The sequence below is a fragment of the Musa acuminata genome, chromosome BXJ1-5 (genome assembly GCF_036884655.1).
Source record: "Musa acuminata AAA Group cultivar baxijiao chromosome BXJ1-5, Cavendish_Baxijiao_AAA, whole genome shotgun sequence".
In the NCBI taxonomy this organism is placed as follows: Eukaryota; Viridiplantae; Streptophyta; class Magnoliopsida; order Zingiberales; family Musaceae; genus Musa; species Musa acuminata.
This window is the reverse complement of record NC_088331.1, coordinates 8816095-8838743: the sequence shown is the minus strand read 5'-3', so window position 1 is coordinate 8838743 and position 22649 is coordinate 8816095. Positions and strand designations below refer to the sequence as shown.

General features: G+C 40.4%; 2 protein-coding genes across 2 annotated transcripts; one reads left to right on the top strand and one right to left on the bottom strand.

Moving 5' to 3' along the window:
* Nucleotides 1-362: 362 nt before the first annotated feature.
* LOC135673630 (uncharacterized) lies at nt 363-9798 on the bottom strand. Its single transcript, XM_065182728.1, has 7 exons — nt 8405-9798; nt 4611-4729; nt 2592-3251; nt 2200-2500; nt 1763-1928; nt 793-889; nt 363-705 (listed from the first exon to the last, which is right to left on the bottom strand). Exons 1-7 carry the CDS (start codon nt 9503-9505, stop codon nt 588-590), a joined length of 2562 nt encoding a protein of 853 aa, XP_065038800.1. The 5' UTR covers nt 9506-9798; the 3' UTR covers nt 363-587.
* Nucleotides 9799-18799: 9001 nt separating this feature from the next.
* LOC135673629 (cytochrome P450 86A2-like) lies at nt 18800-21337 on the top strand. The gene is made up of 2 exons (XM_065182726.1): nt 18800-19021; nt 19359-21337. Exon 2 carries the CDS (start codon nt 19448-19450, stop codon nt 21035-21037), a length of 1590 nt encoding a protein of 529 aa, XP_065038798.1. The 5' UTR covers nt 18800-19021; nt 19359-19447; the 3' UTR covers nt 21038-21337.
* The last annotated feature ends 1312 nt before the right edge of the window (nt 21338-22649 follow it).

Here is a 22649-nt window from a genome sequence, read left to right as displayed (position 1 = left end):
GAGGACTCTTTGGCTTCGTGGAATGTTGCACCTGAATCATATCACGTAGCGTACATCCTTGGTGCAACAGGAGCACGTCCGACAGCTTCTTGGAAACAGACGTCAATACTGCGTCTTGAACCTATGAGCTTTGAGTCTGCATCTTTTACTTCCTTCAGCTTACATCCCATCGTTCCTCTTTCTCGGTCAACTTCAATGCAAATTAGACATTCTAAGAAGAAGTGGTTGCTCATATTACTACTAGACGTAAGCTTTACTTTAGGTTATACCATTTGTATAATGCCTACAAGTGCCAAGAGTGCATGTTAGGAATAAGATGAGAATAAGCAAGCTGCTAATCCTGCATTCATCAATCTCCAAAATGAAAATGAGAAAACTCCCAATCTCTTCCTCTCATTCCAATTTATTTATTGCAAATCAGTGGAGAAAGTGCCATTACAAACATTCCTGACGTCTCAAAAATTTCTGCTAAGAATACCTCAGCCAAAGAGACCACGATAACCATGGATTACATCTTTGATGAAACTGAGAGTTGACCGCTTAGAAGTTGATGGCACCTTCATCTTCAACCTGGTTTATTATTATTTCTACACTACGGAATAAGCACGAATCACCTCAACAATGGGTGCGCGGCACAAAGGGCAATTGCCTCCACCTTGAACCAACTCATTCGCGCATCTTGAACAAGTGCACATGTGCCCACACCTGGATGGAACAGAAGAAAACAAAGAATAAGAACCGATCTCTATTATCTATATGCTCTTATTTAGATGAGTTTTCGGAAATTAATACCTGTAAAGAAGAGAATCGATATGACTATCACAGCAGACACAACAAACCCCTTTTCTCACATTACGCCATTTTGTTCCATCCTGTGACGACTCCTCACCTTCACATGAAAAGATTAGACTCAACTTTTCAGCACTAAGCAAGCAGTACATGAGATCCAACAACAATTTCAACAGAAAAATAAGTTCTTCCATAGCAACGAGAAGCAAAACAAAACATCTCTGGCCACGAGATAGCCAAATACCAATCAAAACTCATGCTTTTGAAGCGGGAAAGAAGAGATGCATTCCTGGAAAACCAAGGGTATACTTTACGAAGCAGAAGCAGAACAAACAGAGTTTGAGCAGAGGCATAGTTGGTTGGCTATAGGCATCTGTTTAGAAGTTGGTTAAAGCATGTTAACTCTGCCTGCTGCTGTAGCCATATGTGGCTGATGACAAACTTGCATAGGACACACACACAAGAATTTGATGTGTAACCTAGTGTTTGATTCCAAAAGGACACAGAAATATGTGGGGGAAGGATAATGATAAGCAAATAGGATGCTTATGCAAGAATGCTGTGAAAAATAATACACTTGGAAGTTTAGTTCATAAGAAGCCATATATTCATAAGAGATTTTTTTATGTTGATACTTTTTCATTCTTCATTCTTCCTATATTCATCTTGATCAATTTGAATTTCTTGGGTAAATAACCCAATTTGGCACACCCTTTCATTTGAAGATCCATTGCTAGAAGGCAGGCTTCATGCCTAACACCAAAGATATACATCTAATACTCATATACGACCGATAACTCCATGTTGTATTCATAAACTAAGCAAGATAGTAGCACAGAACAATTATGATCTATCCCTAAAAAGTGTACAGCAATCTTCGACATGCCCCATGATAAATAAATCTAAAATGTAGATTTGAAGCATTCTCCTAATTTATGAAAAGAAGGTATGTTACTAAAAGGAAGCTACTGACCATGTTCTCCAACAGAACGATTCAAAGCTGCTGAGACCTCTTGTCTAACAGCACGCTGCAACTCTAGCTGCATATCCATGCATGCCTCCAACATCCGCTGCATATTACTCATAACTTGCTGAAGCCTAGCCATGTCAGCCTTTAGATCATTAATCATATCCCATTCCTGCACCAATAAAGCCAGATGAGTTTCAGAATAGAGAATCTCATGTTTACATATCCAACAGATAAAATCAAAATAGTAAAATAACTACTCAATCACATATCATGCATTTAGAAGAAAAGCATAAACACAGAGGTAACAAAAAGCTAGAGGTTGGAATTAAAGTTCTCTTATAAGACTTGGAATCTAATCATCCATAATGAATTGGCATGTTATATCCATACAATTCCAACATGATCTAAATAAATCATAGGATCAAAGAAATAAAGCTCACAACTTCTGGGCGGCGAATGCTCTGCCGACTCCAACTATGATGTAATTCTGAGTGCCATGGCGGCAGTGGAGGTGGTGTTGGTGGCATTGGTGTAGCATGTAGAGGCCTGGTAACAGAATCGCGTTGGCCATGAATTAGATCTCTTTGCTGGCTCTGATCTTCCCCTGGTAAAACATGGTTAGGCATTGTTCTTTCCATGTCCCACTGAAATGGATCACGCCCCTGCCTCTGTATATAGGATTGTACAAGTTGGTCTAGACTTTCACGAAACCCACTGCGAAGAAGATTAGATACACTTCTCCTGCAGCGCAAGTATCAAATAATTCCAATAGCTGAAGACCCAAGATATCAGTTCATTACAATTTAGCCAACTATATAATATCAGCAAATACCTGCTTAAGAGTTCACGAAGTTCCACATTATACACATAATCACCATCTTCTGATGAAACAAATGTGTTCCTTATAACAGGAAAAGAATGTTGCTCATTGAAGGAGTCCGATGGTCCATCTTGCCAGTTTGCTTCAGTCACTTGAGAATTATCTTCATGCCAATGCTCATGTGCTTCCAGAAGATGGCTATCTCGTCCATCTTCATCTTCAGGGGCATCATGAAGCCATTCTTGGTCTTCATTTTCATGCCAGTTACTATTATGTTCTTCGATAGGGCCATCATGCTGTACAGTAGACCCCAGTTCAATAGGCTGTTGTGAATCCCTGTGCTCATGTTCAACATCATCTGCCAGCCAATTATCTTCCTGAATTGCAGACCCTCTCCCGACCATATCACTGATTTGCATGCTGCTTTCCATCTGAAATGTAGTATACACCTCTTCTGGTTGATGTCCATCAACATTAGTATCATGTGCTCGGAATTGATCATGGGTCTCATCCAATACCTCCAATGTGCTTGAGACAAAGAGATTGTTACTAGATACATTGATGTTATCAACATCAACAGATTGGTTGCTTGCTTGACCTGTGACAATACCATCAGATTGGTTGCTTGCTGGACCTGTGACAATACCATCCTCTCTGGAGCGAAATCCTTCCCTGGAAACAAAAATTGGATTTATCAATTTTTTGATAATCTTGATGACCATCTAGTAATATAGAAGTCAAATTTTGCAAATGAAATCATCAAGTTAACAATAGTAACAAGTCACTGAAAGCAACAAGATCCATATGTTACAGACATAACATGCGGTACAATGCTTTTCATTGTGCATCATCGCATGCAAGAAATAATCATCTCAAAAACTTCACTCTCATATTATATAGAATTGTTTTCTTGCTATAAATGCATTCTCATTTAAACTGTGATTCTCCAATTAGCATCCAGCAATTTTGTCATCACAAGGCACACAAAATATGCATTTCAGCACACTCTGGCCTATTTCAAGACATAGTGATTATCAATTGAATATAGAAGTCAAAAAGGAAAAACAAATTTGTTATGAACCATTTAACCACTTAATTTATTGATGACAACATTGTTTTCATTAAGCTGCAAATCTTTCAGGGTTCAGTTAAATCAAGTGAGTGACTGGTTTATCTTGCCAAAATTTGCACAGGCCAGCTGGGATAATTCTGACTGATGCATGTTAACCAACAACGTAGGCTTTAGGCGAAGTTCGAACAAGCTATCCCACAGAAAGCAACCAACCAGATACTCACCAGTTAACCAGGTTAGACTATCTTGCCTTGTCTTGACACCACAAGTTCACAATTCTTGCTGCCTCTCAGGTCTTGATGATCAACCCATTTCTAGTAATTTCTTCCACAACTTGGAAGTTGTAGCACAATCCTTCTGTGATTATTAAACAACATTTCTTCCATCACTTAGAAATGTTGTCCAGAATTTTGTCCCAAAGATTTTATCATATGAGGTGGCTATTTCACATACCTTACTTGTGGAGCCCACAAGTGTTTGGCATGGTGTCATCAGTGGATGTCCAACCTCACTTGTGGACTCCATAGATCAGCTTTGTGAGATAGTCCCCACCTCATGAGAAAATTTTTGGACAACTTTGGTTATGTGAATCTGAACTCCAGAATGGGAGTGGGAGTCTTCCCTACAATCTCAGTGTTAATGATATCAGCTTAACTTGCTGACTTTTTAAAGCAATTCTAGATCATAAAAATCTGACAGCATGCCATAGATATCCAGCACAATTTAACACATAGCACCATAGATCAGCATGTGCCTGTGTTTCCTACTCAACTATAATGCCTGACATATGCTCAAGACACAAGAAACATGGTCCAGCTCACTTCAATTGTGAGTTTAACAATCATTATATAGGCTGATACTTTAACAATCACTTAACAATTTTGACATCAGACAACACTTGCAGAATGATGATAAAGGTAAAATCACCCTATTACAGCAATGACAAAAGGAAACCATACCTGAAGCCAGATACCGTATGATGCTGTCTAAGTTGACCTAATTCTCCAGCTGCAACTGAATGCCGCTGCCCATCCTCGACTGGTCCACCATTTCTCAGGAATCTACCTCGGAGTACAGCCTAGAGAATTATAATTGTTAAAATTAATAAGTTGACATAATTTAGTTTCAACAACTTGTTAAAAAGTTATATATAATTGTAAAAAAATTCATCCTACCTGCAAGGATTTTATGTTATATGAAATTAGTTTACTACCCAAAGTTCTTTTTATAAGAAAACATACATTTATACAATGTGCTAGTATATACTCAACTTCTATTCATGATGGGCACATGCTGTTCATTCAAAAAAATAAAAAAATCTGCTTTCATTTACAAATTCATTAAAGAACTAGCTAAAGTTTGTGATGGTCCTAATTACATAATGCTACCTGTGGGCACACCAGGTGATCTATGGTATAGACATGCAGATCCTATAAAATAAATAATCCCTTTTAACATCAGCAAATTTATCTAAGCCTTTAAGAAATTTCCATTCAATAGGTACACAAACCAAAGTGTCTTACCTACCAGAGGGGCAAAAGTAAGTATTCATATGAAACTAATTAAAGCCTCATCTTGCTCCTCAAATGTTCATCCAAGTAATTTTTGTTAGAGATAGACAACAGTTCCATAAAAGAATACATCCAAGTTTAAAGAAGTTTCTCATTTAATATTTTAAGCTTTAGTAGATAAGACAAGTTCCCTCCTCAGCAGTTCAATCGAAGCATACCTCTACATGTTAGAAAATATCTGGTCTAAATTTAAGTTTTTAATAGACAAGACAAGTTCTCTTCTTAGAAACATAAAAGGATTACATAAGTTGTCAAAACACTTGATACAACAGGTACTTAAGTTATCAAACCCTTGAATACTATATAACACGGCGAGATGCTGCCTGACAAAAGTACATGTCTCTAATTCAGGCAGACAATTGCCGAAACATTAAAATTTTGGTTTCGTTGATATGTAGTAGAACCCAGGATCAGAAATGAAATTCTGCACAGAACAAAACATGGGACCTCGAATTAGGTGAGGACGATTCTTAGTGCACTTCTTCATTATCTAAAAGTTTAAATTTCATGGCAGAGGACTGCATCAGTTATATGCCAACACAACAAATGCCATTGGACATGGATCCACATGAACTCTGTAACAAGGCAGCAAAATGTTATCATAATACAGACTCCAATCCTCACGTCATGCTTACGTGCTAAAAGCTTTTAAGGGATGAATGGGCACAAAAAAAATATATCAAATCTATGCTTGCAAACTTAAAAAAACTTATTACGTAAACACTTATAAGTTAATTTAATGTTCGAGAATGAAACCAAAAATAGAGCAAATCAAAGTTTTTAAGAATAATTCAACTTTAAAGTCACCACCACCTCTTATTCACTGACAAGGGCTTGAGGTTATTGAATGATACCATATACTCTCTCCAAATTTGAATATACCAAAAGCAATACATTTTAAAGACTCCAGGCTAAAATTAACTCGATGGCAGTACACCTGAATACTTATGAATACCAAAAACATATATCATGGCTACTCAAGGCTTTTTATGCTATAAATAATCAAATGATTTTATATGACAAAGATTAATGCAAGTGCATTAGTCATGGCAATTTAAAAATATAAAATTATCGATAAGTTTTCATAATAGATATTCAAAGCCTGATTGATTGACCTAGGGAATCAAAATATAAAGAACTAGGGATTAAAAAAAGGTATAAATCACTTATGAAAATTGAATTTTACACCAAAACAGAAGTAGTACTGAAAAAATCTCTTAATGCACAGTACGTATCTTGCAATATTACCACAAGGAAGCTTTTCCCTTTTTCATAAGAAATATGCACAAATAACAAAAAATACATACAAAGCTCAAAACACATGTTCTCAATGCTCAAGAATAGGGTTCGTTGTGCCTGCCTATACTAGGTGGTACAGGTGGTACTTACCAATCTGATAGGGGATCGGTATATGGATCGCCCTATACCGAACAATCCATAACAGGGGACCTCATATTGCTCGATACGGGGTTCGTACCAGTCAAAACGATCGAAATCCGACCGTTACTGACCTGTACTGATCGATAACGGTCATATTTCAATCGATACCGATCAATGGCTAGGATTTGTTGAATTTAAATGGTTCATTTGATCGTTTGAACCAGAACTAAGGGTTTTAAAACCCTTTCTACCCCTCATTTGATCGTTTGAGGGTGATGCATGAACCGAGGAATTGTATTTTACGTATGACACTCGAGATTCAGATCCTAGAGTTTGATGAGGTACTGATAAGTTTATACACGGAAGGGAAAGAGGAAGACAATAGATGATTTTGGATCGATGTGACAGAACCTACACGACGTGGATATAGAGTGGAGTTTATCGTATTCACAGCTATCGTATTATAAAAAATCTTACGACCAACAGTAGTACGGTGATAGTTGATCATTTTTCTCCAAGCAATAGTACATTGATCGATCTTATGATGCAGAACAATAGATCAATAGCAAAAGTAAAAGTTCCGACATTCTCCCACCTTCGCACCAATACATGCCACAATCGTATTTACTTTAAGAGCCGCCTCCGACACGTGTGATTCACAACGATCAAACTAAGATCATCATCACATTGATGCACCAATGACATATGATGTATTAGTATATTATGTCATGGGGCCAATTTCAGGATTGGGTCCGACAAACATATCAAATTGATATATATATATACATAGGATCAAGGACCATGATCCATAGCCCATAGAGTTCCGTTGTTTTTTTGGTGGTAGAACCAAGTGTGTCCATCGATCGATTAATTGATTCTTAAAATTTAAGTTGTTTAACAAATAATCTACCAATTCAAATCATTTCTTTGTAAATAATTCAATATTAACATAACGACGATCCAAAACATATCACAAAGTTACTTCTCAAAGTTCAAAAAAGATATGTGCAGCTAATTCTTTCATAATTTAAATTATTTTTACTAAAATTATTCTACATTTATATTTATTTTTGACTTAAAAATCCTAATCTAACTTTTGTATTTTTCGAGAATTTTCGGAGCCATTTTTGATAATTTTTCTGTGTCGTTAATACGCCCGGTCGTACCGATATACGGTACATCGATAAATAGTGGTACATACCATACCACCAACTGGTCGATACATCAGTATGGACCGGTAAGGCGAACCCTGTCAAGAGTAAAATTAAACAAAACAATTCAAAAAACTCTCTACACTAGGTTCTTCATATCAAAGTGTTGAAACATTTTAGGCACTAGGAACGTAACAAAATTTACCAAATCTAGACTATGAGTTCTTTTCGGCCAACACAAACATTGAACATGAAAGCAAACATTGAAAATACATATAACAATCAAGAAATGAAAGAACTTCTTCAGAAATAACCTACTCAGAATAATATATAAACAAAGAAATGATAAATGCTCAGATTTAACAAGGATAGTTAGTGGATCATGCGTAAAGTAGGATCTATTATGGTCATTTCTGATGCATATGTATCACTGTAATAAACAAAAGATAATTACAGTTAGTACTGAAATTGAAAGGAATCAGATCGATACTATTGGAACGTGGAAGTACACATACAAACTTAACATAATGTTGACTACCGATAGCAACACATAAAAGGAATGCTTAAAACTAGAAATAGTTTCGTTCGAAGAAAAACAATTGATATTATACAAATTTCAGTAGTTTGAGAACAAATAGTACAAGTGCTGACCTGTATGCGATTGCGGTGGGCAAAATGTGAAACAGGCTGGTGCTCTGACAAAGCCTGAAGCTCCCTTTCCCTCTCCCTGACATTTCTCATGATCAGATCAAGGCGAGCCTGCCTTCCACGGAGCCTCAGCAAGTTCCTCTGGACATGTTGTCGTTGACGATTTTCTTGATTTGCAACCAGACCTTCCCTATCCCGTTCCTCCCTCCTGCTAGCCCAACCATCCCTCTGCTGGCTCACAGTTTGCATCCACTCCCTGACCAGCCTCACCCTCTCACGCTCTCTCTCGTCAAGCCACTCACTCCTTGGGCTATCACTCCCTGGCAATATTTGTGATGCAGTGTCTGTCATGTCTATCTCTGTCATCCACCCGCTAACAATCTCTCTCACCCTCTCCCTCTCCCCATGACCACCACCTCCAATATCAGGAGACTGCTCCCTGCTTGATCTCCAATCCTCAGAATCCTCGACCGCACCTCGCCTTCCTAGGGCCGTCGGCCTATCAGGCCATTGAGAATATTCGCTAGCGTTGATCTCGCTGGCAACGTCCAAAGAATTCCTCCGCACCATAGGGTCATGGGTTTCCGGCGCACTACGGTGGTTGTTGGACGCGGTGGTAGGAGAGGGTGCAGGACTCCTCCGATCCCCAGCGATAGACTCATCCTCCAGCTCGCGCCACATCCGGAGCACGGAGGAGGCATGCGCAGCCACGGGGCGCTCGACCGAGGACTGCGCCCGACGCGACTCACGGAGGAAGGAGGCGTCGAGCATGGAAACGGCGTGGAGCCGCGCGAGCGCCATGAGCTCCGACTCCCGGTTCCTCCTCTCAATGGTGGTGATCATCTCCTCCGCCTGCCGCGCCGCCCACCGGCTCAGGATCCGCGAATGGCGGCGAGCAGCGGCCGACGTCTCGGCCAGGTCATCCCCCTCTAGGTCTGACCGGCGCCGGCGGCGGGCGAGCTGGTCGGCGCCATCTCCGCCACCAGCGCTAGCCTCCTCCGCCTCCTCACCCACGCACCCATCCCCTCGTCCTCCGCGCAGCAGCAGCTCCTCCAGGCCGCGCCGGCACCCCCGATCGGCTTCCTTGTGTCGGAAATCCGCCATTCGTCCCTAATCCTAATCACACAACACCAAGACCGCCATCAAAACCTTCACATCTACATCACGCAAATAATACTACGGATCCGTCAACAGCGACGAGGAGGAGAATGCGGCAAAACTCGGAAAGTTTCGCGATCCATTTACAGGGAAAACGATCGATTAAAGAAACGAGAAGGGGAGAAGAGGCAGCACTGCCGATGCCAAGAGGACGGAGGGACGGCCGAGAAGGAAGAGGAAGACGAGAACGGTGGCAGAAGCGAAGCGGGGGAACGGCCGCGTGGATTTTGTCTCTTTCTTCCGCGCTTCCGCTCCCTCTTTTGTGGTGATGGCGAAAGCGAAAAAGGAATCATCGGATGGTGATCGGACGGCCCTCAACTCATCTGATCAAGCTGTGGTGGTGAAACCCTGTGATGGTGATGCAACGGCTAAGATTGAATGGTTATAATGATCATGATACGTGTCATTGGATCCACTATGGAGCAAGATAATTAACAGGGATAATATTTATTGTTCTATATCAACATGATAGAAAGGATAAAATAGGCTCATTGAATTTTGTCACATCATAAAAAAATCACAACAGAAAATATTTTTTTAAATCGTTAATGATTTGAAATATTTTATAAAAAATTATATGATGATGTTGTTGACGATGATAATACGAGTTTTTATTTATTTCGTAGTTTTCATGTCGAAAATTTTTGGATTTATAATAAAGAATGGTTCTTATTATACGTCGAGATCAAGATCGAATCGGGTTATCTCTATAACTTGAGTAGATCGATTTTAAGACATAAAAATCAATCATAATTGTACAATCCATCGAGATAAAGAATTATGATGATAAAAGAGAGAAAGGGTATGATATTTTGCTCCATAACATGTATTGGTGTATGTTTGGTGGCAATCACTTAAATGATGTGAGACAAGATAGATGGTGATGGAGATGTCTTTAGCCTTTTGGATTGCTTTGAAGGCAAATGTGGCAGATAGGAACCCTATGTTGATAATTACACACAAGGCAGCTGAATTCTTGATGTCAAGGTTGATCACAATCATAAGAATTGTATAAATAATATACAAAATCAAATATTATAAATAGTAATTATATATCTAATTATTTGCAATATTATAAATAGTAGTATTGCAATTAAGGTAAAAAAAGACAACAATCAAAATTCAAATAAAAGAAAAAAAGTGGAGATCATGTGGAATAGAGTTTTAATTATTGAAAATATCGATCAACTTAGTCGGTAAAGATTTTAACTTTTAAATTTTTAATACATCTCCTCTTCACCATTTATTTCAAAAAAAAGTTTTAAATATTGATAACGATATCGAATGATATCATAACATATATTTTTATAAAAAAAAATTTCTGTGTATTCACTGATATTGAATTTTACAAATCAGTGTATCATTAGATTCCCAAAACCAATCCTAAAAGTTGTGGAAACTTCTACCAGTATAATGCATCATATTTTACTTTCATATCCACTTATCATACATAGCATTTTTAAGAACATGTAAAGAGCAACTTCACCAAAAACCCTTCATTGCTGCAACAAAAAATAGCTAGCTAATATTATGAAAAATGTTATGAATTAATGCCTCTTGGTTGGTTTGCATTCAGTCATACAACTTAGAAAGTTCAGCTTAAGGGAACTGCAAACTACATTGTATTCTTGGATAAGGTTGATAGTTACTGCAAACACTTGGCACTGAAGAAATACTCTATTAAGACACCACAACTGCATCACTTGATATCTAAAAAAGATCACCAATATGTTCTTCAGTGCTCCAGCTTAATAATTAAGTTCTAAGCTTCTGAATGCATCTTCACAAAGTAAGTAAATCATTGAAAACACATATATAGTTTGGGCAGTAAACCAGCAGTTGCAGATGCAGTAGATATTGATGAAACCTTTAGCTCAGTAGAAGAATAGAAACTTATTTGAATATACCATAAACTTCCAGACTACCTCAAATTATGATTCTCTTTCTACACTATGTTATTTCTTACAGCTGCTTTCTGCTTCCTCATGCAAACAGCAGCGATTAACACAATCAAAGATAATGCTTCCTTTTGTTCCAGATGGAATGATGACAGACAGAGTACAATGTGCTGCTAAAGCTCCTCATTTGGCATGTCTTAAACAAAGCATAATATACATTCCAACAATGACACTCGATAAGATCCACCAGTCTCAACATGCTTGGTTGGGAAGTGGTTTAAATAGTAGTATGCTATCAAGAGTGCAGTCCACATATTAAATGCCTGTCTTACAAGTGTTTGTTCTCGATCTACATTACCTACCGAGGTGGAAACCAGCAGCCAGTCACATCTGGCTTATGATCATTTGATGGAAGCAAAAAAGAACAACAACTTAATCCTATATGAGGCCAAACCCTAAGGTGTGGCCCTTATTGGTCTCTTCCCTTTGGATATTTCCAACACTGCATTAATCATCCAACACCATGTTGTCTCTGCCATGGCTTTTTACAGGCAGGGGGGCTGAACATTCTCATATCAGGTGGCAATAGAGCCACATGATAGTGACTAAGGCTCATTATATAAACATGGAAGAAAACATAAAAAAAATTATGCTCCATAATACTAAGATCTCCATAAGAAGGTAACTAAAAAGATAAGTAGCATTTCCATTAGTAATCCCAAAACTTTATCAATGGCAAAAGTTGTCGGCGCAGAGTGCAGAGAAGTGTTTAAACCACTCCCAACTATGCATGAAGAGAAAGGCGAGAGAAGGAGAGAAATCTGTCACTCTCCTCTGCTTCATCCCCATGCTGTGTGTCCCCCTGCAACCCATCACCCTCTAAGCTTCCCTCCTCTAAGAGCCAAAAAATAATCTCACAATTGATTCCTTTCTCCCCTGCAAGCGACCCCTTAAAGAGGGGGAAACATTGGGGAAGATGGACCATTCCATTGGTCTCTTGATGGAGGTGTAGGGTCACTTGCTTTTGTGATTTAGATTGTGGATCTTAGTATAATCTTCCTAGGTTGGATGCTTCCTAATTCCACTACTACTATTGCAAATGATGATAGAGTAACTTTTATGATATTAATTTGAAAACAAATACCCCTCTAATAAATGTACAGTAACAATACTAATAAATCATAAACTCTTAATTACTTATTATTGACATTGGTAAAATATTATATTCAAAAAAATATTTTTTTAAGTCTCCATCTATTCTTTTCTTATTATTATAGTAATTATCTCACGTCTTCCATTTACGATATACATATATCGTCTTTACCATCAGCACATATACCTTAACATTCGTTACTAAGAAAATAGATTAATCGAACTAATTATAGTTATTAAAAAATAATTTGAATTAAAAGAAGGAAAAATTCTAATAATCATAACAATCATTTAAAACTGCATTCTAAAATGCTATGGTCAACTGAGAAACATTAACTAAAATGAATGGATATTCTTTTAACATTTTGAATGTTTATTGCTTGGAACCTATTTGGAGTCCTAACAAATGAAAAGAAAATCCAAGTTGGTGATAGAACATATTGGCCTCCACAAGTGCCATGATTTGTGTCCACTTGCATGCACATTAATAGCAAATCTAAGCCAAGCAACATTTGTGTCACTTTTGTAGAGGCACATAATAAACTCAAATGCATCCATCCACAACCTTACTACTCCACCTCTTAAAAAATTGGAAGAACATGGGACATCATTATCAACTTAATCATCTATAAGTGGACCACTTATACTCCTCTTAAAAATGCTAATGGGTAAAGCTTAACTATGTTATTCTTAGTTGGTGGACCACTTAAGCTAACGATAATCGTTCTTAGTTGGTGAAACGATTCGTCTAGTTAGTTAATTTTAATAATTAAACGAATCTCAATCTACTAACTATATTATATTGAACTAGAGGGATTATTACCATTAAAATTATACAAACTTTGAGGAAATAATATGCTTATGATATAACATTTTAAATCATATTTGAGATAGGCTAATATATATATATATATATATATATATATATTTAAAGACTTCACTATGTCAAATTTCTCCATAGTGTTTAAGTCCAAGCTGAATTATTAATCATGGTCTCAGTGGAGTCAAAAAAAAAAAATCCATGCATGTTGTCCCCCTCCCACCATTCAGCATTTGTGATACTAATTCTACATTTCCCAAGAAGCCAAATATAATATGGAATGTGACCCCCAAATACACTGTTGGAGACTCTTGAAGTGAGTGGAATGATGGGTCAAAAGGAGAATTGACTTTAGGAGACAAACCAAGCTTTTATATGTCATTGAGAGGGTCCCTGCTCTTCCTGAAGGTCTTGGACGCAAGGGATGTTGAAGAAGAGACCAGCATCATAGGTATTGCTGATGCCTATTTCTGGGAAAGGGACTGATGGCAGGGTGAGTTGTGCTGTGACTTCTTTTCTCATGGTGGACTTGATGTGGCTGTACACAGTCTTTTTGTTGAATGCATTTATATTGTGTGGACTTCTCTCTAAATTTATTGTTTTCCATCAAACAGTATGTATACAATGCTCACATTACATAGTAACCATTAGGATATCTCCCAAGATATGATACTGTATGAATTTAGATGAAGAGTTGACAGAGACCAAACAATATGGTTAAATAAGTCCTCCTAAAGAGAGAACACTTGAACTATAACTCTTTTTTACAATGAAGCTTATAAGTAACTAAATTAAATTTGGAATGTCTACAATGTTCACAACTAAATTTTACATGTATCTTATGCATTTAATATGCATTCTAGTACCAAGATAATGTACAAAAATAAAATTAACTGATGTTGAGATGAGTAATATTAGAGAAATAAGTAGACTCATTGTCATCACATTTCTCATGCATTCTATCTTCCAAACTCATGTCATTTCATGTGATAATAATAAAATTGATCGGCTAACTAGTCTGATAGTAGTATACTAATCAGATTCTTATAAATCAATCTTAATCTTGTCTATCTGTGATGTGAGACTAATAAGAAGTGTTATAAAAATAAACAAATGAATTAGTGCCATGTAATTCACATAAAAGTTATTGGATTTTATGTATATTAATAATCATACAGCACTAGATTTTTTTCTAGAAGCATTTTTGTGAGTGGTTGAACTAAAACTTATGTGATGTTACGTTCAGATGGCTTCCCCCACACGGAAGGAAGAGTTGGTGAGACAGATTGACCTGCACGGCAGGGATCCAAGTTTGGCTTGTCCTAATCGTGGAGGCAATGACCAAATTGTGTTCTCCCTTCATTTGGGATCCACAATTCCCTCTAATCAACACAAGAAACTACAATAAAATGAAGATATAATCATCGATTTTGAAATCTATGTATGCCACTATTCCATAATTCATTTGGAAATAAAAGAAGAAAGGAAAATAAAAAATGACAAAAAATAGAAGCAAAAAATCTCTCTTCTAAGGTGTCATAGGTCACATTGACCACTGTGATTACATCGGCCCAAAAATAAGCCCAGCGAGTGTTAGTGGGCCCAAAACAAAGGGGCCAAGGCAAGCCCAGTCTTATGTAGCCCAACCCATCTTAGGTGTTGATATTGACTGGAAATACACTATTGACCTATAAATTATGTATCAAGATATAACTATACAATTAAGAATTCCTATACTGTCTTTGATGAGGGTAATAATTGCGATAAGACTCACGTGACATCAGCTGCATCAGGTGACGCATTTCGCCCCTTTCAATCTAGTGAGCCACCCGGTGAACGCGAATCGGAACGTCTGCCGAGGCACATTAACACCCTGCTCAGGCTCGATCCCTCACGCCATGCAACGACAATGTCAGACGCTACCATAAGTACAATCCCGCTCCCTACGGGCAGGCACATCATGCAACGGTAATTCTTACTATAAAAACCCTTACGCTCTGAGGAGTTGGGGGAGGAAAAAAAGCTAAAGAAATCCGCTGCTCCCCACACTAACTCGATCGTTGGAGGGGTCGGGCCGAGCTCCCCGGCCTGACCTTTGTGCAGGTACGAAGGTCGAGGTCTATCACAAAACGCCTAGGCGAGGAGCCCCCTGCCCCGAGGAGACGACGACCCTGTCCCAATCGGACCACCATAAACGACCATCTCGGCAGTCCCAAGAAATGTCCCAAGGAAATCCCCCATTATCCGGACCCGAACCAAGCCGTGTCGCCCCCGAGGCCACGGCTTAAAGTTGTTTACACTAACAATCTTCGTACAGCCTACCAACCTTCAAATTATATCCGAGTCATGGGATGTTTGTATAAGAAATGTTCTACTCCTTTCTAAATCAATTAAGATTTCCTAATTTAATTGAATTATTCTCTTGTCTCTTAATAAAAATAAATAAATAAATAAATAAAAGAAAACATCTCTCTCTCTCTCTCTCTCTCTGGGTGTTGGTATTGACAGCATTTATGACATGCACCTCGGACCGTATCCCACTATAGAGCTACCAATTATACAGCAAGTTGCACATTTAAGAGGTTCTATACTGTCTTCATACAACCTACCAACCTGCAAAGTGCATCGGAAATTTTTGCATGCCAATACGTAGCTAAAAAAACACAGTGCTTTAGTACAGATTTTAATTTAGTGCTCAACTGGCACACAACAAAACATAATGCAACAGTGATAATGTGTTGGATGTCCTTGACCACAATAATGCACCTAGTTAAGATGGCATGGGTCAACATATGTTGTCACCACCTTCTTCTTGGTTGTTCACTGCTACTTTATGAGACTCTTTGGATGCATTATGGCCAAAGGTTTTCAAGGGGAAACTGTGTTTACAGTCTCCTTGGCACACTTGAATGTGGCAGTGCTTTAATTCCTCGGAGAAGGCCAGTGTGGTTCAGCGAAAATTTCTAGGTTTCAGTTGAGATCATGGCGAAAATTTCTAGCCACTGCAATGCATCTGAAGCAAAACCCACTGGGAATGGTCGGAGGTTGTTGTCCTCGGTAGAGAAGCTATCAATGGCACGAAAAAGTAGATGGAAATATGGTGATGTCAGCTTGAGCAGCAGCAGGAAGATTACTAGGCTTCAAGTCTCTCTTTGCCATAAAGAATCAACACCAAGGAAATAATTAACTCAAAGTCCATTATGGTTTCACCTTGTCTGCCCAACCCCTTCTTGAATGTCACACACTCGTAAAAATGAGTGGGTGGAAGGTTAAGAAATTGTCCGCTTTAAATGTCTCTAAGAATAAAGATAATTCAGCACTTGTAAGATTAAATATATTTATTAATATTGATTCTTTCAAAGATGAAATTATGATTAATCAGATATGAAAACTTAATCTTAAATCTTAATGACATATAGTTACATAATATTTATTGTGCGAGGATTAATCTATGGTGTGAAATATTTACCCTAACAGATTGTGAGCATAATAATAAATGAATTTGTAATCAAAGATCATAATTTCATACCATATCGAAGTTTTGAGCGTAATTTGGTACGATAAAATATAGAGTACCGAACGATACATCAGCATGTATATATATATATATACATATACATATATATATATATATGTATATATATACACATATATATACATATATATATATATATATATAAGAAAAAAAAGATGACGATGCCTCTTTTCCTACCCATGTGGGGAGAAAAAACTAAGGTTTCCTTCTCCCCTTACAAAAAAAGGGCGATGAGACGATGTCATCGTCTTGTTTCTTTTGCTCGTGTAGAGAAGAAATGTCGCATGGATGATGCTTTTTCTCCTCGCATGGATGAGGAGAAGTCGACGACGACGTTGAAGCCTCGTCACCTCATTTGAGGAGGAGGCAACATCTCATATGCGGTGTCCGACGAGGGAAGGCGACGATGAATCGAGATCATCAAAGGAGAGTGGCGTCAGACTTTTCTTTTCCCTCTTTTTTCTTCTCTCTCGGTTCTCCTTCGGCTAATACTGCTCGGTAACGAGCAACAACAATTGAAATCAACCGTCACCGATCGATTTAAGATGGTAATAAGGCGAAAGCAGTCCCAATCGACGATACTGTCCAGTAGCAGGTGGTTAGTGTACTGGTCTACTGGCAAACTAATACGTACCGCCCGATACGAATAGTATTATTTGAAATTAAAATCGTTACTCGGAACTAATAAGAAACTTTCCTATATACACGGCAAATGGTAAAACCAAGTTAGGCTATGGCCATTATATACTATACTGAATCAATGAAGTGCCATATGTTAGATTATTGAGGTGTCACATCTTTCAAATAAATCCTTGACACTTGACCAGTCCCAGGTCAGATTATTAATGGAACCTGCATTGTAGTTATACATTAAACACTCAGACTTAATCATGGTGCTACCATTGGACCCGAGTACGCCAACCATCCAATCTTAATTTCTGAATTGAATATGATTCAGGTACCACATGCTAGAACAAAATTAATTTTAAGTGGGTCTTTTGGGATGATTGGTAAGCATTTAAGATTGGAGGCACTTGATCTCGTGCCACCATGAAAGCATGCATACCATATGGAAGGTTTATTCAAAGAGATCACTCACTATCTGAGATTATAATAAGATGGATCAATTTCAGAGAAGATGGAGATGGCGCACAATATATTCTTTTGATTTTGAAAGGATTGTCATGCAAGTGATGATTCGATCATATGCGATATGGTATGGAATTTCGAGAATTAACGTGGATATAAGAGGAGTGAAAATAAAAGATATTAGGACAAATTAAGAAAAGAAAAGACTATTGCATGGTCGAAATTAACGTAATGCATGCGGGTTGGCTTCAGCACCAAGCAAAATGTTACGTACACCATCATCAACAGGTAGCCACCCAACACTGCGGTTGTTGCAGCAGCTTAGATCTCCCAAGGTTTGGACTAAACTTACGAGTGGAATCACAAATATATAGGGATGATTGTAATAAATGATTTGCAATACCCTAAACCATCCACCACGTGATCGTCAAATGAAGGTCTAAGATTCAGTCAACGTTTCTGATTAGAGTTGAAAGTTAGCTGAAGTCTTTCCAGTTATCCATTCGATCCAACACTCGATCCTTGTACTTCGTCTCTTTGGCTGAGTTGGTCACCCAACTCCAAACCATCGCACCCAAAACACAGCTTCCGCTTCTCTTCATGGAGAGTACGAAACTTCCAGCATCAGATGGCCAATGCTCAAAAGAGCTGTTGGCCAGTTTTATCTTCCCCTTCTCTTCGTCCCACCCTCTCTTACCCTCCTCATCTCCGTTGGCCTCCTTATATGCATCTCTCTCTCTCTCTCTTTCTTTCTCTCTCTCTTTATTCCTCTTCTTCATGGGGACAGTCCCATTAAATAGTGGCAATAAAACTTTGCCATCCAACCAATCCTATTTACGTTCCCCATCACCCCATTCAATGCCTCTATTTATATAAGCCTTGTTTCCTTTGAACAATTAGGTGCAGCCACTGAGATTAATCACGTACCCTTCTTCCTCCATGGCGGGCACTGCAGGAGTACTGCTGAGGTATGACCTGGATTATGGTTCTGATCTCTTGTTCCATGTTTAGCCGTCTCAGATTGACCCCAACGTCCTGTGACGGCAATAAATGGGAGTTCGAGTTGCAGAGAAGACCAGCTCAAGAAAGCAGTGCTGCTGCTTATGAGTGAGAGAGGGAGGTGGTAGCTGGTGGGAAGAAAGAGCACAGTCTGGCCTCTTAAATGCCGCTCTGCTACTCCATCACCTTTCTATAAATTTTCCACCTTCCCTTACCCTCTTCTCCATCTCTCTCTCTCTTCTTTATATTTTCCCTCCACATTACCACCTCTGATCTACACGCTTTCTCCCTGTGAGATGGTGGTAGCTACCCAAGATTAGCCACCACCATCAACAGTACGTCATCTTCCTTCAACAGGTGATACCGAGTGCAAGCGTGTAGTGGAGGGAGGCAAAATGGAGGTGGCGACGGTGCTGGTGGTGGTCGCGTGCATGGTCGCCTACGTGGTGTGGTTCACGCGGCTCGCATCGGGACTGCGCGGTCCGCGCGTGTGGCCGGTGGTGGGCAGCCTCCCCGGTCTCATCCAGCACTCGGAGCGAATGCACGAGTGGATCTCCGACAACCTACGCGGCACCGGCGGCACGTACCAGACCTGCATCTGCGCGCTCCCCCGCCTCGCGCGCCGGCAAGGGCTGGTGACGGTGACGTGCGACCCGCGCAACCTGGAGCACGTCCTCAAGAACCGATTCGACAACTACCCGAAGGGCCCCACGTGGCACGCCGTCTTCCTCGACCTCCTCGGCGACGGCATCTTCAACTCCGACGGTGAAACCTGGTTGTTCCAACGCAAGACCGCCGCGCTCGAGTTCACCACCCGTACCCTCCGAACCGCCATGTCGCGGTGGGTCGGCCACTCCATCCACCTCCGCCTCCTCCCCATCCTCAAGGAGTCCACCGCCGTCGATCTCCAGGACCTGCTCCTCCGGCTCACTTTCGACAACATCTGCGGCCTGGCCTTCGGCAAGGACCCCGAGACGCTCGCCCCGGGCCTCCCTGAGAACGCCTTCGCCACCGCCTTCGACCGTGCCACCGAGGCCAGCCTCCGTCGCTTCATCTTCCCGGAGTTCGTCTGGCGGTTCAAGAAGTGGCTCCAAGTCGGCTTGGAGGCCACGCTCTCCCGCAGCGTCGCCCACGTCGACTGCTATCTATCGGCCATCATCAAGGCCCGCAAGCTGGAGCTCAGGGACGGCCGGAACTACGACGACCTCCTCTCGCGGTTCATGAAGAAGGGCACCTACACCGACTCCTTTCTCCAGCACGTGGTGCTCAACTTCATCCTCGCCGGCCGCGACACCTCCTCCGTCGCCCTCTGCTGGTTCTTCTGGCTCGTCTCCACCTACCCGGCCGTCGAGCACCGCATCCTGCTCGAGCTCGCCGCCGTCCTCGGGGAATCCCGCGGCAGCGATCCCAGCGCGTGGCTTGCCTCCCCGCTCGCGTTCGAGGAGATCGACGCACTCGTCTACCTCAAAGCAGCCCTGTCCGAGACACTCCGGCTGTACCCGTCCGTCCCCGAGGACTCCAAGTACGTCATGGCCGACGACGTCCTCCCCGACGGCACATTCGTGCCCGCGGGCTCCTCAGTCACGTACTCCATCTACTCCGCGGGGCGGATGAAATCCGTGTGGGGAGACGACTGCCTCGAGTTCCGACCGGACCGATGGCTCTCGCCGGACGGGAAGCGGTTCGAACCGCACGACTCGTTCAAGTTCGTCGCCTTCAACGCAGGACCACGGGTCTGCCTCGGAAAGGACCTCGCGTACCTGCAGATGAAGTCCATCGCCGCTGCCGTGCTGCTAAGGCACCGCCTGAGAGTCGCCCCCGGCCACCGCGTCGAGCAGAAGATGTCGCTCACCTTGTTCATGAAGAACGGGCTAAGGATGGACGTACAGGATCGCGACCTCACCGCTATGGCCGATGAGCTCCGCACCACTCGGCAGCCGCCGGAGGTGGTGCCGCCTGCTGAGGCTGCGGCGGCAACAGCATGAGCTACCGGTGCTAAGAGCGGTGCTGTGGCGGCATTGAAGTGTGGCGAAATGTAGATAGAAAGCAGGTAAACAAGTTGGCGTGAGTTGGAGGAAGAGAAAGAATTATTGTGTCTTACAATAGATTTATTTGAAGCAAATTCAAGTATTACTGATTGAGGTATGGTTTTCAATAAGAGCTGTTCTGAAAGGGTCATAATAAGTTAGGAGAACAAGAAACATTGATATAATGTTGGGGATCATGTTGTGTTTCTTTTCATTATCTTGACAGACAGGGGATGCATGCAATGCAATTTTAAAGCATGGAAAGCTTCGATGTGTTGTTGTTTGAACTAGCAGTCCTCTATGCTGCACTTAAATGCTCTGCTTCAAGAGCAATTAAGCTGAGCATTCACAGTTTTAGCAGCTCATTTAGACACAGCCATTAATGGCTGATACCCCCCACAAGCTGTTCATTCGATTCGAGTAACCATGACTGAGGTTTACCAACCACGGGAACGTCGACAAAGTCGACTGTGACCTGACGTCGTAATCAAAGAAAAGGACTACGCTAACTAATTTCCAGTGAGCTTTCCATGTTGAACACATGAGTCTTCTTTAATGTTCCTCAAGAAAAATGATCTGCACTCGTCCTGCTTGTTGAGTCGAGGCATGCTAATTATAAATGACAGCATGATCAGTGCACCGATCGAGCAACATTTAGTGGCAGAGGACTGACTAATATCGAGGGAAGTATGCAGATCAAATCAAAACCAGGGGAAAGAATACATTGTGAAGAGAGAAGAATAGGAAAAGGAGCTCCCAAGTAGAAAGAGAAAGTGTGCCATTAGATCAAATTGGTTGATAATACCTCATGCAGATCAAATCAGAACAGGGTAATTGTGATCATTCAATCATCTTTTTTTCTGTGAAAATGAAAACACATTAGTGTATAGATGATTTCTTCTACTAGTATCATGCTGAACAAGTAGTACATCTACTTAGCAGCTTAAACATTTATGTCAATTAACCTAGTTAATAGAAGAATCATCACAGACTTGATCATCTTCTTCCTGACCCCCTCCTCTTTACCTCCTCTAGCAGATCTTTACCGTGACACATCTTAATTTTGTAATGGTTTAATTGTAGGCAAAGGTAGTATTATATGTTGGTATTCTAAGAACTTGTTTTCTGTAAAGCACTTAAGATGGCCCTTTACTTCAAGATGAGTCACTGAATAAGAGCCTCTATATGAATGAAACATTTGCTGTACTTAACAGGACTTTCATTTGACTATATTTGTGATATTCCCATTACTTGCATATGGGTTTGAGATGTGACTTTGATGTCTCATAGCTTCTGAGCACTCCTTTTCAAAAGCTTGGTGGTTTCAGGTTTGGATTGTGACAATGTTTCAAATTGTCATCTTGTGTCTCTTTCATAAATATATACTGATCTCAGAAAATTATGGAAGAAGCTGGTCTAGGCTGCTTCATGATATGTCTTAAATGTTGTAGGTTCAGTGACAATGAATCCAAGACAACCACCTCCTGTCATCAATTACACCATCCTCTCTCTCTCTCTCTCTCTCTCTCTCATTTTCCTATATGATTTCAATTAAATCGAAACTGAAATA